Genomic DNA, 15,706 nt, shown 5'->3' on the forward strand with positions numbered 1-15,706 from the left:
TTTCTTACCAGGTTTTATCAGCAACATTGAACGGATTTATTAATTGTTCCTGTAATCATCTGACTTCATTTGGAGGAGCTCTTTTGATCAAAGCGAATTCCATTGATTTTGACAAGGTCTCGGTGGAGTTCAAGAATCTTGAAGAAACTGGAAACGTTGCAGTTATTGTGATGATCTCTGTAGTTCTCCTGTGCTATATTGTCGTGCTGGTTATCGTCAGAAAAGCGGATAAAAAAGACGCCAGAAATGTAAGCATTGATGATGACAATTTATTTCGATAGCGTGCATAATTACAGTCAAGACTGCAGTCTCCCTTATGGCCCTAGCTATGAAACTGAGTTACAACATGACTAATTAGAGGAAGTTTAACCATTTCAAGGTATAAGAATTAATGTTGGGTTCAACTGTAAAATCCGCTGTTTTAAACATTTTACAAACTTGCCGGGTTGTACCCTGGAATCTAACGATTTCAGTTCAACAATTTTGGAATTCATGCAAATGTAGCTTGCAAAAAAAGTATTGTAAATTTAAGCACACCGGGCTAGCAGAGGGCTTGAAGCTGCACCCTTGGGGAAACTTTTCGGTCTTTTATCCGATGGAGCTCAAACTTTGCAGTGATAGAACTTTTAATTTCGAACAATCGTACGAGGTTTTTTTATTATTATTACTTAAATATTTTTCGGCGGGGAAAATGACGTCACAGAGCTCAAGGCATATTTCAGTTTCACTGTTAACCAATGTAATCGAGTCGGAAAGAACTCATTACGATAAAGTGAAATGCGATAAACTTATTGAAAAAGACATGATGATAGGTGCGAATGCAGCCATAACACTACTGGGAAAAAGACCTGAAAACATTTTCAGGCTTTGAATGGGATTCGAACTCACGACCTTTAAATTATCGGTGCAATGCTCTCCCAACTGGGCTATCTAAGCCACATTAGAGCGGTCTTATGTTCAGTGGACGTAATACTCGGCTCAAGTATGTGAATTCCATAATAATGGATGTCCAACAGTAGCAATTAAATGTAGACATGATGACAGATACGAACGCAGCCATAACACTACTGGGAAAAAGACCTGATAAAAAATTCAGGCTTTGCTACTGTTGGACAGGTATTATTATGGAATTCACATACGTGAGCCGAGTATTACGTCCACTGAACATAAAGAGCCAGCCCACACACGACCGCTCTCATGTGGCTTTGATAGCTCAGTGGGGAGAGTATTGCACCGGTAACGCTAACATTGTGGGTTCGAATCCCGTTCAAAGCCTGAAAATGTTTTCAGGTCTTTTTTCCAGTAGTGTTAGGGCTGCATTCGCATCTATCGTCACGTCTACATTTAATTGCTACTGTTGGACAGCTATTATTACTGAAAAAGCTTAATCCGTCTTAAAGATATGAAGAAATGAATCAGTTTTCTAAATGTTCTTAAAATAGTAACAAAATGGAGGGAAATTCAAAGTTCCAAACTTTACATCTTCAAAAAGGATTAAGCTTTTTCAAATACTGTTTAATTCTCTAACGCGCTTACTGAAATGATCCAGCTGGTACATAAGCAATTGTCGAGTCAAGTGATTTATGGAAGAAAAAAAAAGTGGCAATTAAAGTTGATTGATTGGTTGATGTAGAAACAAATTAAATTTAGCGGAACAACTCCTTACGGTCACCTCGTTAATACAGTCACCTCGTTATTACGGCCGTGTTGTTTTTTTCTCCCGACGAAACGCCCGTAAATTTTCTCATAGGAAAACCCCGTCCATTCGGCCACCCTGTTAATACGGCCAACGATTACGTTCTGAAATCCCAACTTACAACTAACCAAATACGCGTTTGTTTGTTTTTTGTTGTTGTTGTTGTTGTTTGGTTAAACAAAAGAAAAAATATTGAGCGATTCTCTTGTTTATTCAAACGCCTGTAACATGTCATTGACCTCTGTCGTTAACAAATCAAACACAATTTCCTTCACAAAGATGTCACTTAAAATAGATCCCATTAATGCTGTGAAATTTTCATGGCCCGTTGGTGACCGTTTTAACGGGGTTCCAGTTTATTCGTTATTATCATGATCTTAGCTTGAGCCGTTAAAACTTCAGGTCTAGTATCTCACAGTACATTAATAAATGAAATCCACTTTGTTTTCTAGACTGGTCTGCCAGTGCATCTACCCTCCACAGCAAGCTGCTCACACATCTATCGGATAATCATTTCCACGGGCGTGTGGAGAAATTCAGGTACAACAGCTAAGGTTGCCATGGAGATATACAGTAGTGAAGGAAGTAGCGGAATTGTTCAACTCAACATGGACGAGCCTGGCGTGAATAACTTTCTCTTTACTCGTGGAAACACGGATGTGTTTGTGCTTAATCTTAGCCAGTCTCTTGGTACGATTCACGCAGTGCGAATTGGTCATGACAACTCTGGTGAGAGCCCTTCCTGGTTTCTAGAAGAAATCGTTGTTATTGACGAACAGGTGAATCAGGCTTGGGCGTTTACCAGCAGCCAGTGGCTTGCTCTGGAGCGAGAAGACGGTCGAATTGAGCGAATCATTGAACAGGCGCCAAATGAGGGCACTTTTAGACACGAGATGCTAAAACGTTGGTGGAGAGGTCTGACTGAAACCCATCTTTGGGTTTCAGTTCTAACGAAGCGGGGGAGAAGCCGCTTCACAAGAGTACAGCGAGCGTCGTGCTGCCTTTCAGTGCTGCTTACAGCCATGTTTGCTAACGCGATGTTCTATAAGTTGAATGGCAAATCTGAGCAAGTCCTACAAGTAGGACCCCTGAAATTCTCGTGGGCCCAAATTATTATCACTTTTAAAAGTGCACTTATTGTTGCACCCATAAACATTGTGACAGTATTCCTTTTTCAGAAAGGAGTAAGTGAGACTCCGTGTTGTCATAAAGCTAAGTGGCTTACTTACCTGGCCTGGTTCTTCTTGTTTGGTTTTTGTAGTGTTTCTGCTTCGTTTACCATCTTCTACAGCTTGATTTGGGGAAAGAGCACCAGCGAGCAGTGGCTAACGTCAACGCTTGTATCACTGGGGAAGGATGTGACAATTACAGAACCTGCTAAAGTGTTATTCATAGCGATATTCCTCGCCGCCATTGTCAAATGGAAAAAGAGTAGATCTGAAGGACGCCAAAGCCATGAAGCAGCTAAAAGTAGCCCCTCACAACAGCGACTGTGGAAAATGAAGCTATCTGAAGTGGAAGACATGAGGAAACAACAGCTAAAGAAAAAGAACTTGTCGCTTCTTTTCTTCGAGATTGTCGTTTACTTCCTGTTCACCTTCCTGGTGATGGTCTTGTGTTATGGCAACCGGAATACTTACCAATATCACATGACAAAGTCCATCCGGGATGGGTTACCAAACTTTGAAAAGGTAAGTACTGTCAATAACGAAACAAGTCTGGGTTAACTCCAAACTAAGTAATCTTGTGGATTCGTTTGGTTTTTCATTTGTTGAGCTGTTCAGTTCAACATATTTTACAAAACGAGCAGCACGAACAGTAAGCGTGATGCTTAAAACCAAAGCGAAATGTTATTCAATTAATTCAACTAAGTTAAAGCGGTTTTCAATTGAGTGTCGAAAGGTAAATTGGTTTTGTCATATCATGCTACACGATTGGCTTAAAAAACTCGCGCCATTTTGTCAAAAATAACCAATCGTGACTTGCCCGCACACGTTTTCCCGCACGTCGCGTCAGCTTCATGCATTTACCTCGATTATCGATTGGTTCATTGGTCTGTGTCTTTTGTGATTGGCTTAGTAAGTGATTACTTTGGTTTTGGTTTTACGATATTCAATTGGAAACCGCTCAATGTTGCTAGAGGAGGTTTTCAATTGAGCATTGTAGCGATATTTTTATTCTGGAATAAGGTCAGTCGAACGCACCCCGAGAATGAGGCCAACCTATTTTAGTGCTCAGAACGTGGCGTCACAAGACATGTGGAATTGAAGCGATTTCGGCTCGGTCCATAACCTTGGGGGAAAAAAAGAACAAGGGAAATATTGCCCCAATATGGACCTCGCGTTAGTTCAATCACATTCATTTATTATATGGCTTTGGCTTGTGGCCGATATAACGCGCGCTCTGATTGGCTAAGAGCGATATCTGAGCGGTCATTATGCAGCCGTAATGCCCACGGGCCGATTACGGATTATGCAAATTAGGAAGAGCCCCGTTCTGAAAATTCAAGCGCATTGAAGCGATGAAAGCCGATTAAAATCAGTACGAGAATGTCAGTAGCTAAAAGTTTAGAGATATTTCTTTAATAAAATTTATATAGATGACTTACCAGTCGGTAACCTTGGCGGGCACTAGTGAAAAACAATCAAAGTTTGCCTAGTCTTAAGTAAAGCTAAAATCGCTAAGTAAAAAACACCATCGGCAGATCTGCCATGCATCCTGAGCAGAACACCACAAAGAAACTTATAAGTTATCATCTTAGTCACAGCAATTACCGAAGTATTGAACTCCGTCAAAGTTCTCGTCAAATAGATTCCCTCGCTTTGACACAAGCAAGTGTAAATCAGCTTCCAGGATCATCAGATGTAAACAATCGGGCGGTTTCTGTCGGTAGCAGTGTTTCTGATAACTGCAGACGTTCACAAGGCTTGAAATGTTCATCCATAAATCCCAGAGTGAAGAAGGCGAAGATATGTTGTCGAAAGCGAATGCGAAGATCAAGTTAAGCTTATTTTGAGCAGTGCATTCTGAAGCATTAGTATTTTGTTTCACCGAAAGACGGTTGGTTTGAACAATTTTGAAGCACTTGCTGTCTTTTCTATATGCGTTGACGTTTCGCCCCAAAAGTCGGAAAAACTCCCCCATCAACTTGTGGTACCACGATACTAAAACACGTTTTTGAGGCTGTGACAGTGACTTTTCCGTAAAGAAATGAGTGTTTTTAACGGAATACGTAATACAGTGGTGAAGTTCACTGACTGTGTAGTTTTACCCTGGGTTTGAGACGATGAATGAATCGGTAAACGCGCGCATCGCCGGATGTAAATTGACGACTTCCGCTCGAATGATTTTTCTCTTTATTGATGAGCCATATAATAAACAACTTAATAACCTCGACCGTTCGGTCGTTACGGGAAAATCTCAAACCTCGGCCTACCGTATTGACCGAGCGATAGCGAGGTCAATACGGTAGGCCTCAGTTTGAGATTTTCCCGTAACGACCTCACTCTCGATTATTAAGTAGTTAATATTCACCGGTCCATTTCCTCTTTGTCTTTTCTCTATGATAGGTTAATGGTAAGGAGAAGCTCTGGAGCTGGTTAAATGACGCTTTAATCCCAGGTGTGTTCGCGGGCAGATGGTACAATGGCCAACAAGAGAATCAAACAGTGTACATTGGAAACAAACACTCAGTCCTTGTTGGGATGGCTCGAGCCCGGCAGCTAAGAGTTAAACCGAGTAAGTTATGGTCTCAGAATTCAGTGTTTTGACCAATCGCCTGCGAGTGAAAATACTCGATGGATTATGATACGGGATATTTATCACGTGGCGGACTTGTCCAGCGCGCTGACATAGCTACAGGAGTTATTTTGACACCTGCCAAGGGCGGCATCACTGTTACAAAGTCGTTTTGGTTTCGATCGCATTTCCGACCACGAAACACGGAAGAAAAGTGGATAATATTGGTGCGGAAAATAGGAAAAAAAACACCGCCGGTAACCATGGAATTAAGAATAAAATAGCTCAAACCGAATATAATCTAGAAAAATAAATGAACGGCATATGTTTTAGGAAAGAATGAAATTGCAATTCAGCGTTTAGGCTAAATTGATTTCACCCGCGACCGAATGTAAGTCATGATCGTATTTTCTTTACAGCAATATATTGCGTTAACTAAAATTGTCCAAAGAAAATATGCTTGTTCCTTCAACGTGTTGTTGGACCCTTGAAGTGTGAGAAAAACAGGTTATGAGCTATATCTACTTGGAAATTTGTCAAAGTAGGTTAATTTTGATTACAGAATTAGCTAGTATGTTCTGATGAACCACTTTGCAGTAGAACAGAGCCTTCTTTAAGGCATGAACAGCTATTTTCTAATAATGGTTTTGTAAACATTTCAGCATCCTGTAAAGTTAACTATATGACGAGAATGTTTTCGGTGTGCTACGACGGATACGGGCTAGAAAATGAAGATAGAACCCCTTATAGTAAACCAACCTGGAAGCCCACCGACAACTCCTCGAGTCACGAGGAGCTACTCCGACTTTGCCCGAAGCCCTGGCGATATCAGAATCCGGGGGAGAGTGAAACTGTGCCCAAGTGGGGACAATTCTCATTTTACCCTGGAGGAGGATTCGTGGCTGACTTAGGATACGAGAACGCAACAGGTTTTAGCATTATTAAGAATTTAAAAACTAATGACTGGCTGGACAGACAAACCAGAGCTGTTATTGTGGAATTCTCAGCCTTCAACCCGTCAGTAAACGTTTTAGCTATTGCAACGTATTTCTACGAAGTTGGGGCATCAGGACACACAGCAACGTTCAAGAGAATTGATGTTCTCTCTTTGCCCTCCACTCAGACCGCCGCCAAACAGTTGTATATGATCTGTGTTCTTTTATTTATCATCTTCGTGCTGTGGTACTTTGGACGAGAGGGTTACAAGCTCTACAAGCGGGGTTTCCGGTATTTTAAATCCTTCTGGAACTGGATAGAACTGTGTCAGTTGTTTTTCTCCGTGCTAGCTATTATCATGTATGTGGTACAATCGGAAAAAGTGTCTTCGGCCATCAGAAAATTGCAAGAAAACGTGTATGGTCATGTGAGTTTCCAAGAAGCTCTGGTTTGGCGCGAGGTAGATAATGTCGTTCTTGGTTTGTTGGTATTTGTAATCTCTGTGAAACTCTTGCGCCTGATAAGATTCAATAAACACGTTGCTGTGTTTTCCATAACATTGAAGCACAGTGCGAGACATCTCGCATCTTTCAGTGTTATTTTCTTAATTCTTTTCATTGCCTTCTTGCACTTTGGTATTCTGATTTTCGGTGCGGGATTTGAGCGCTATTCATCGTTTCTAAAAGCTAGCTTTTTCCAAACAGAGTTGACTCTGGGTCGAGTGAAAGCAAGACCAGTCAATCAGTTAGAGCTCACCAGCAGAATGTTCGGAAGAATTTTCGCAGCCATGATTCTGCTGAGTACTACCATTTTGGCGATGAACTTCTTCATCGTCATACTGAACGACGCACTTGTAGAAGCAAATAACACTGCAAAGGAAAGCCCACTTTACGACCCTGGCGTGGACGAATGCAGCTGGAAAGAAACAAACCAACGGCATCAATTTTATGATAAGATAAGTAATGGTTTACGCCAACGGAAACTCGAGGAAACGTTAGCCCGGTCAAGCATCAGGAAAAAAGCATCAGGAAATGCGAAGCAAAACAACTCGAAAAAAAAGTCCTTCTTTGATCAAGGCAGTAATATTATTGTATATCCGAAGCATGCAAGGAATGAGCATCGCTGCCAACTTAATAAAAAGGGAAAGAAAGTACGTTTCGCAGAGGATGTCACCAAGTCTCAACTGAGAAGATTACAAGCGACCAAGAAAGATCTGTTCCAACGCTTGGACAGTATAGTCCAGTCATATTCCAGAGAGGCCGAGCAGGAAGAGAAATTTGAGTTGATTATGAATGAGATGGGTGTTCATAACTCTCTGGATCCCATGATAAACGTTACAGCTTTTCCAAATGAGTCATTTGAATATCACGAGCGACCAGTTAGCATTCCCGACATCATTGAATGAATGAAAAAAAATATCTAACTGAGGCCATATTAAAGTTTTCATTGTACATAATGCAACCGACTGAAAACAAATGAATTCCTTTAAGTAACAAACAAAGTATGCTTTGTTAAAAGAAAATGATTTGTGTTTCTATTAGTTTGTCCAGAGTATGCATTCTAACTTTTCCATTGTACTCCAGGAATTGTTTGACCTCACTAAGCGTTGAGTGGGATCTTTGCAGACATAACCACATGTCTTTGTAAATAATTAAATTGATCCTGGTACGGACTGAAAAAAATGTAAAAAACTTGACCAAATAATTGTGTAATTTCCAATCATGACAGCATTGTAGCTAACGACTACGTTGCTATTGACAACTGCCCTGTATTCCAGCCTTATGGTTATTTTGAGTAAACGATACTTTTTTAATGTTTTGCTTATTAGTTTAACTTATGTATAAATATTGAGTACAAATAAAGTTGTTGTTGTACTTGAACCACATTCTGTGACGAACTAAGATTTTGCCAAGTGGGCCACTAAAGCAGCCTTACGCGCATTTTTTATCATCTTCCAAAGAAACATCCAAGCAACGCAGATGTGAACAACTTTTGTTTTTGAATCTTTCATTCACTTTTTGTTTTCTATTTAATCGATTATTTCTTTGCTTTGGCCATTTTGCTTTTTGTTTATTTTTCTTTCTTTTGCAAGATGATAAGGCGAGTTTATGTTACAACACGATGTGTCAGCCGAAACAGTGTCCCTTAAACGTGCAAAAGAAAACTCAGTCGATGTCCAGCCATCTTAACCAACCCACATTTGGCTTCAAAGGGAATATTGTTGTATTCCTTGTTGTTGTTGTTTTGTTGTTGTTGTTGTTTGGCACTGACCGAAGTAGTGTGCCTCAGGAAATTTTGTTAACATTTCCCTTAACGACAAATAATTTTTTCAGGATCTTCTGAAAACAACGAAGCCTCTTAAGGATTATGCGCTGAACGTTTCTGAACTGTGATTTACATCACATTCATTTATCCGAGTGACTTTATTTTGACACGAACTCGCGCGATTGGATGATTCAACGCGTTTTTCTTTTAGTGTACTTAATGAACTCTCGTTTATACAGTAAACTAAGACATCCTTATGGCCATTTTCCGCGGCTAGCATGAACACGGAATGCCCACAATCCGTAACAGCATCAATATCGGCGCCATGTTGTTCGAGAAGTCTCACAATATTAGCATAACCATTTTGCGCGGCGTACTGTACAGGTGTCATTCCACCGTGATTATTTCCCAACTCATCAAACCCTCTGTCTCTTATGACTTGTGTCTTCGAATTTAAGCAGCTACGGTTCTGAAGTAGAAACAGAACGTTCTCAGTCCTGCCTGTCGCCGCAGCGTGATGAATTGGAAATCGGTTTTTCCAGTCTTTAATATGAATATCAGCTTGTAGTTCTTGAAACAGCAGTTTGAGTACCTCGCGCGAGTTACACCGCGCCGCATGATGCACACCATGTTGGCCGTCTTTGTCAATAGAAGTGCTGTGCTGTTTCTGCCACGTTTACCATCTTCTACAGTTTGATTTGGGGAAAGAGCATCAGCGAGCAGTGGCTATCTTCGATGTTTATATCATTCACGAAAGATGTGACAATTACAGAACCAGTTAAGGTATTTTTTACAGCTCTGTTCCTTGCAGCAATTCTCAAAAGGAAGAAGAGTAGACATGAAGGATACATAGGCCTTGAAGAGGCAAAAACAAAGCCTTCAAAAGACAGATTGTGGACGATGAAGTTATCTGAAGTGAAAAAAATGAGAAAACGCAAAGCCAGGAAGCGGAACCTGTCGCGGTTTTTCTTGGAACTTTTTGTTTACCTCACTTTCGTTTTCCTACTAATGGTGGTATGTTATGGTAGCCGGAATGACCATCGATATCAGATGACAAGGTCTATTCGAGATGGGCTACCGCACTTTGATAAGGTGAGTACAGTCTACCATGTATTAGTATCACCCAACTGGTGGACTAATGCAAATCCTGCACTTTAATTGGCTACGCTACCAGAGGACTATTAGTAATAGTCCGAGTAGCGAAATTGGCGCAATCGAGCGTGACGCTTTCTTTCGTTTTATTCCCAAAGAAATATTTCTTCAACTTGCATTTGCTAACTTTATTATTGCCTTTTCTGTCCGACTAGTTGGGTGATACTAAAACAATTAGACCCTTCGCCCTCAAGGGCTACGGGTCTAATTGTTATCACGAGGAAGGTTTTAATTTTGCACCTTTTTGCATAAACAATTTAAAATAATGCAGCAAGTTGATTTTACCAATAAGGAGAACCATGCATATTGTTTCTCAACCAATCATATTTCAAGCATATACGTCCCGGCCATCGGCTCCAGTGTTAAATCCTGAGTTCTGATTGGTCTCTTAAGCTCTGTTGACACCGTGTTCTGATTGCCTATGATCGAAAGTGATTGTGTTTGTTTCTGCTGTAGGCTTGCCAGTCACTTCAAGTGATTTAATCCACTAAAATGCCATAATAATCCAAAACAAAAATGTTACATACTTTTAACCAATTAGGATCAAAATCAAGGCTAATTGCACATCTTTTACAACCAACGTGCGATCGGTAAAGTGAAAAAATGAAATGATGTAGTCATTAAATGGATCAATGATGAGAAAAAGAGTACTATATTTAATGGTAATAGGACTGAGTGGAGTCCAATTCGATCTGTTATCATAAGAGTGATGACAAAATCGGACGACCGCGCAGCGCGAGACTGATTTGTTTATCACGAGTATGATTACAGACCGAATTGGACGACACGAAGTCTTATTACCAATTAATCATAAAAATTACAATTTCCGAGAAAAGAAGACTAGCCAAGTTATGAAAGAGAGGGAAAATTTGCATTAATGTTGCAGTTCCTAGGGAGTAATGCTTTAATTATCCCGACAAACACAAGCAATAAACACGCGTTCTATGGCGTAAAGGGGGGGAACACCGCTCTGCAATCGGCGTGACAGACGAACTTCCAGTGCGTGACCAACTGCCAAACTTATCTCCCCAGCGGTTAATTCTGCACTGGATCGGACAAGTCGGCGAGGCCAAAAGCTTGCGCGTCCTAGTAGCGTAACTCTAAACGGCACTACGAGCTGACCTCCGGTCAGCGTCGTGCTAGAGTGTAGACAGTTCTCAAGCCTTACTTATCTCCCCAGCACTACGAGCCGACTCCGCCGGCACGTGCTGGATCGGACAAGAAGAGGCATAAAAGAGCGTTAAATAGCGCCACTAAATTAGCGAAAACGAAGCTCGGGGAAGTCGCTGCAAGACTTAACCGATAGCGTGTCACGAGAGGTGAACCCCAGTTTATTATTTATATTAATGAACAACAACAATAAACCTCCAAAGGGAGGGAAGGGTGGGAGTTACAATTTCGAGGGCTAACTAAACGTTACAGTAGTGATATAACGAGCGAATGACGCTAAAGTCCAAGCTAAGGCTCATTTATAGGTAGACTGATGTCTGGGTTTAAATCAATATAAAATCATGTACCATGAAACGTACAGAGTCCATGCGGCCTCGAACGAAACAAGAATGGGGCTATTTAAAAGACTAGCCATACAAAACGCATGATATAGTTAAACCAGACGTTGTTCCAACATGCATGCGTGAAAGGTTATCGTGAATACTGTTTAAACTAGACAAGAAAGACTTCTATAATGTTCTAACGCGTAACAGTTCTATTGCGTTACGTTTAACAACAGTAAGCTAGTGACTGTACGTAAATAGCGTCACGCTCCATTAACTGCGCTTTAACGATTGACTTTAAAGCTTTATTAAAATACCTACAAAAGAGATGTAAACATTCTAAAGCCACCGCGCCTCCTACCGGCAATTAGGCCCCAAAAACGCAAAAGCAAGCGCACGCACGGACGCACGTAACTACAACTTTGAATGTGATTGGTTAATTTAAACTACAACTTTGAATGGGATTGGCTTATTGAACTGTCCGATAACAAACTGTCCGATAACAACTTGGCAAGTAAATTAGTGGAAAATAGGAGTTTTTTAAACCAATCACAAACGAGGAAATTGTAATTTTTATGATTAAGTTTGTAATCAGAAAATGCACGAGCATTTCCGAACGCCCCGAAAATGATCGCAACTATCGTCATACCGTGACATTATGCCTCTTTTTTAACTCCAGGTTCTAAAGAACGCCAAATACTGGAACTGGTTAGATGACGTTTTTATGCAAGGTGTTTTTGCTGGAACATGGTACAACGGACAGCAAGAAAATCAAACAGTGTACATTGGTAATAAGCGCTCTATTCTTGTTGGCATGGCTCGAGCAAGGCAACTAAGAGTTCAACCGAGTAAGTTTCATTTACAGTGACATATAGTACATGTTTTGATTACCGTGTAATTCTAATTTGATTGGAGTGGAAACCCTTGCTTAGGGAAATGCTTAAAAATAATTACAACTTGTTTTCCCTTAAACATTTAAAAACACACTAAATCGAAGTTTCGTGTTTCATCGCAAAGGATTCTGAGAGATCATGATCGGATCGAAAGTATTCGATCCCTTGATCTTCTGAACGCCTTTCACTACATCTTTTCGTGCTCGAAAAATAAATAAATAATAAGTACGTACATAAATAAATTAATTAATTAATTACAATATTTAAAGAGGAAGCCACATCAGCCTTAGCTGGTTCTCATGCGGGTCTTCTATCCTGGTTGAACTGGAATTTGGAATGTTTTTGTGGAGGGAGAAAAACCCAAGAACCCAGGGAAAAACCCTCAGAGGAGGCGAGAACCAACAATGAACTTAACCCACCTATGGCACCGGGCCGGAATCAAACCAGGACAACATTGGTGGGAGGCTCTCACCACTGCACCATTTCTGCTCTCCTAGCACGAAATAAATCTATTTTTCTTTAGAGTGATGTTAAGATTTAGAAACACTCGTGGAAGGCTTCAATACCTCGAAACAGGTGTGCGTTGGCATTTCCAAAACATTCTCAGTTTAAACTTACTCTCGTGGTACTAGAAGTTGCTTGGATAACCTGTGCGACCTGATTAGTCAATAGCGACCAACTTTTGTATAGCAAAGCACACAAAAAATGATACACTACTAACTCAAAACGAATGGAATCAATGAAACAAAAACACTCATCGGGTGACATGAATGTGCTGCGAAACCCAATACAGCATAGTCAGAATGTGCTATTTGTATCTATTCTGATACCGAATGTAAGCAATAATTATTGATCCCATCATTACATATATATGGGTTTGCCGGCGCAATAAACCCACGCGGGATTTTGGGGGAACACGAGAACAGCTTATAAATAACGAGCACGTATTTTCATCTCGATTTCATATAAAATTATCTTACTAACTTTTTTTCCTAAAATTTGCAGCCTCGTGCGACGTCATGGATTTCATGAAGAGAATGTTTCCAGTTTGTTATGATGGATACTCGGAAGCAAACGAAGATAAGACAGCCTACAATAAACCGGGATGGAAGCCTATCGATAACTCTACGACTCATCACGAACTACTCCGACTTTGCCCGAAGCCCTGGCGATACCAAGATGCTGGTGTTAGTGACACGGTGCCCAAGTGGGGACAATTCTCATTTTACCCTGGGGGAGGATTTGTGGCTGACTTAGAATACGAGAACGCAACAGGTTTTAGCATCATTGAGAATTTAAAAACTAATGACTGGCTGGACAGACAAACCAGAGCTGTTATTGTGGAGTTTTCCGCGTTCAACCCGTCAGTATATGTTTTAGTTTTTTTAATTTTTACGAGGTTGAGGCTTCGGGATACACTGCACCTTTCACGAGAATTGATGTTATCTCTTTGTACTCCACTGAATCCGCTTCGCAGCAATTTTATTCGATCTGTGTTCTTCTATTTATCATCTTCGTGCTGTGGTACCTTGGGCGAGAGGGTAACAAGCTCTACAAGCAGGGTTTCCGGTATTTTAAATCCTTCTGGAACTTGGTAGAACTATGTCAAGTGTTTTTCTCAGTGCTAGCGGTGGTTATGTATATCGTGCAATCGGACAGAGTCACATCAGTAATCAGGAAATTACAAGAAAACGTTTACGCGAATGTAAGTTTCCAAGAAGCTATTGCGTGGCTTGAAGCTGAGAATGCTGTTTTGGGGATTCTCACTTTTATCGTTACTGCAAAACTTTTACGACTTATTCGATTTAATCAGCATGTTGCGGAGTTTTCCAAAACATTGGAGACATCTGCGCGACTTCTTTCATCTTTTGTTGTTGTGTTATTGATTTTCTTCCTTGCTTTCTTGCACTTCGGTATTCTGATCTTTGGAAAGGGAGCTGAGTACTACTCGTCGGTTCTAAAAGCAACGTATTTTCAACTCGAGTTAACTTTAGGTCGAGTGAAAGCGAGACCTATTAACGACTTAGCAGAGGCCAACGATACCTTTGGCAGGATCTTTGCTGCCTTACTTACTTAAGTCTAACCATACTTTCAATGAACTTCTTTATCGCTCTAATGAACGACGCCCTATTGGAGGCAAAGAACGCCATTAATGAAAATAAACTATGTCGTCGATGAATGCGATTGGAAGAGTACACAAGAGCGCAAGGTTCTTTTTGATGCGATTAGTAATGGTATACACCAAATGAAAGTCAATGAATCATCAGCCAGGTCGAGTGAAACAGAGATTAAAACTCCAGAACTGAATTCCAGGAACGGTACGGCGATTAACTTTGATTTAATCAGCCAAGCAATTAAAAACGCCAGCAAACAAATTATCCAGATATCAGGAAATGAGAAACCAAGCAACACGAGAAGAGAGTCGTTCTTTGCTAAAGCCAGTAATATTGTTTGACACCTGAAACAAGCAAACTATGACAATCAGAACCATAATAAGAAGGAACGTAAAGTACGATTCAGAAACGATGTCATTAAATCTCAACTTAGGAGATTACAGAAGACCAAGAAAGATCTGTTTAAACGTTTGGACGGCATAGTCCAAGGATACTGCGAAGAAGAAGAGAAATTCCATTTGTTGTGTCAGGAGATAGGTGTTTATACTTCCACAGACTCCATGACAAACGTTACAGGAACTGTGAATGAATCATTCGCTTGAGCTATCTGTTTTTGCCTTTTTGCTATATCAACAAAGTAGATTAGACGATTATTATAAGAATACCAAACGAATGGCGAGCTCAGCATTTACCTCACAGCAACAACAAGCGCTTTATTACCCATTTTATTACCCTTTTCTCCCATTTCGTTCTCGACTATTATTGTTAAGTCGCTCTACTCTCTTATGTCAGCCATGTTTTGCTACTTAATTTCTACATTATGTGTTATGTATACAGTCGAACTTCTATTAGGAGTCCACTTCTTAAGCGGTCACCCCTTGTTAAACGGCCAGTTATCAAAGTCCCGAAATTATTGCGCGTAAAATAATGCAAATAAACCCCTATTAACCAGCCACCCCTATTAAGCGGCTGCGGTCACCTTTTGATCGTCCCGATGAGAGTTTTTCTATTGTCAGCTTTACCCCTATTAAGCCACTCAAAATTTAATACGCGTAAATTAATTTTGTTTTGGTAAAGGCGATGGCGGATAAGAATCCGAAATAGAAGGTGACAAGTGGGAAAAACATTCAAACACACTTTTATCATGATTGTTTTTAAGCGATTCCATGTTCACTAGAAATTAACCCGCTGGCAAAAAATATTAAAGGTAAACAAACCCCCATTAAGCAGTACCTCCCATTTTTCTATGGGTGGCCGCTTAATAGGGGTTCGACCGAGTATATTAATAAAGTTAACGTTACTGTTACTGTCAGCCGAAATAGAAAAAACTCTTGGTTACGAAAAACGATGATTAGAACAGAAAATTAGATAAATTCACCCAACAACAACAAGAACCCAGAATAACTTGAAAGCTAATCA

General features: G+C 40.4%; 1 protein-coding gene and 1 pseudogene across 1 annotated transcript in view; both read left to right on the top strand.

The window, feature by feature from the left end:
- Positions 1-8,253, top strand: part of LOC149114624 (polycystin-1-like protein 2) — a 43,894-nt gene extending 35,641 nt beyond the window's left edge. Inside the window, exons 12-15 of the mRNA XM_089284042.1 lie at positions 12-248; positions 2,149-3,387; positions 5,266-5,434; positions 6,097-8,253. Coding sequence (XP_089140168.1) covers positions 12-248; positions 2,149-3,387; positions 5,266-5,434; positions 6,097-7,775 — 3,324 coding nt within the window. The 3' untranslated portion in view covers positions 7,776-8,253. The remainder of the gene's footprint in view (positions 1-11; positions 249-2,148; positions 3,388-5,265; positions 5,435-6,096) is intronic.
- A 671-nt stretch (positions 8,254-8,924) lies between these two features.
- On the top strand, positions 8,925-15,360 carry LOC149114626 (polycystin-2-like; annotated as a pseudogene).
- The last annotated feature ends 346 nt before the right edge of the window (positions 15,361-15,706 follow it).

The sequence above is a fragment of the Orbicella faveolata genome, unplaced genomic scaffold (assembly GCF_042242905.1).
Source record: "Orbicella faveolata isolate gen_17 unplaced genomic scaffold, um_ofav_v1 contig_13, whole genome shotgun sequence".
Classification (NCBI taxonomy): Eukaryota; Metazoa; Cnidaria; class Anthozoa; order Scleractinia; family Merulinidae; genus Orbicella; species Orbicella faveolata.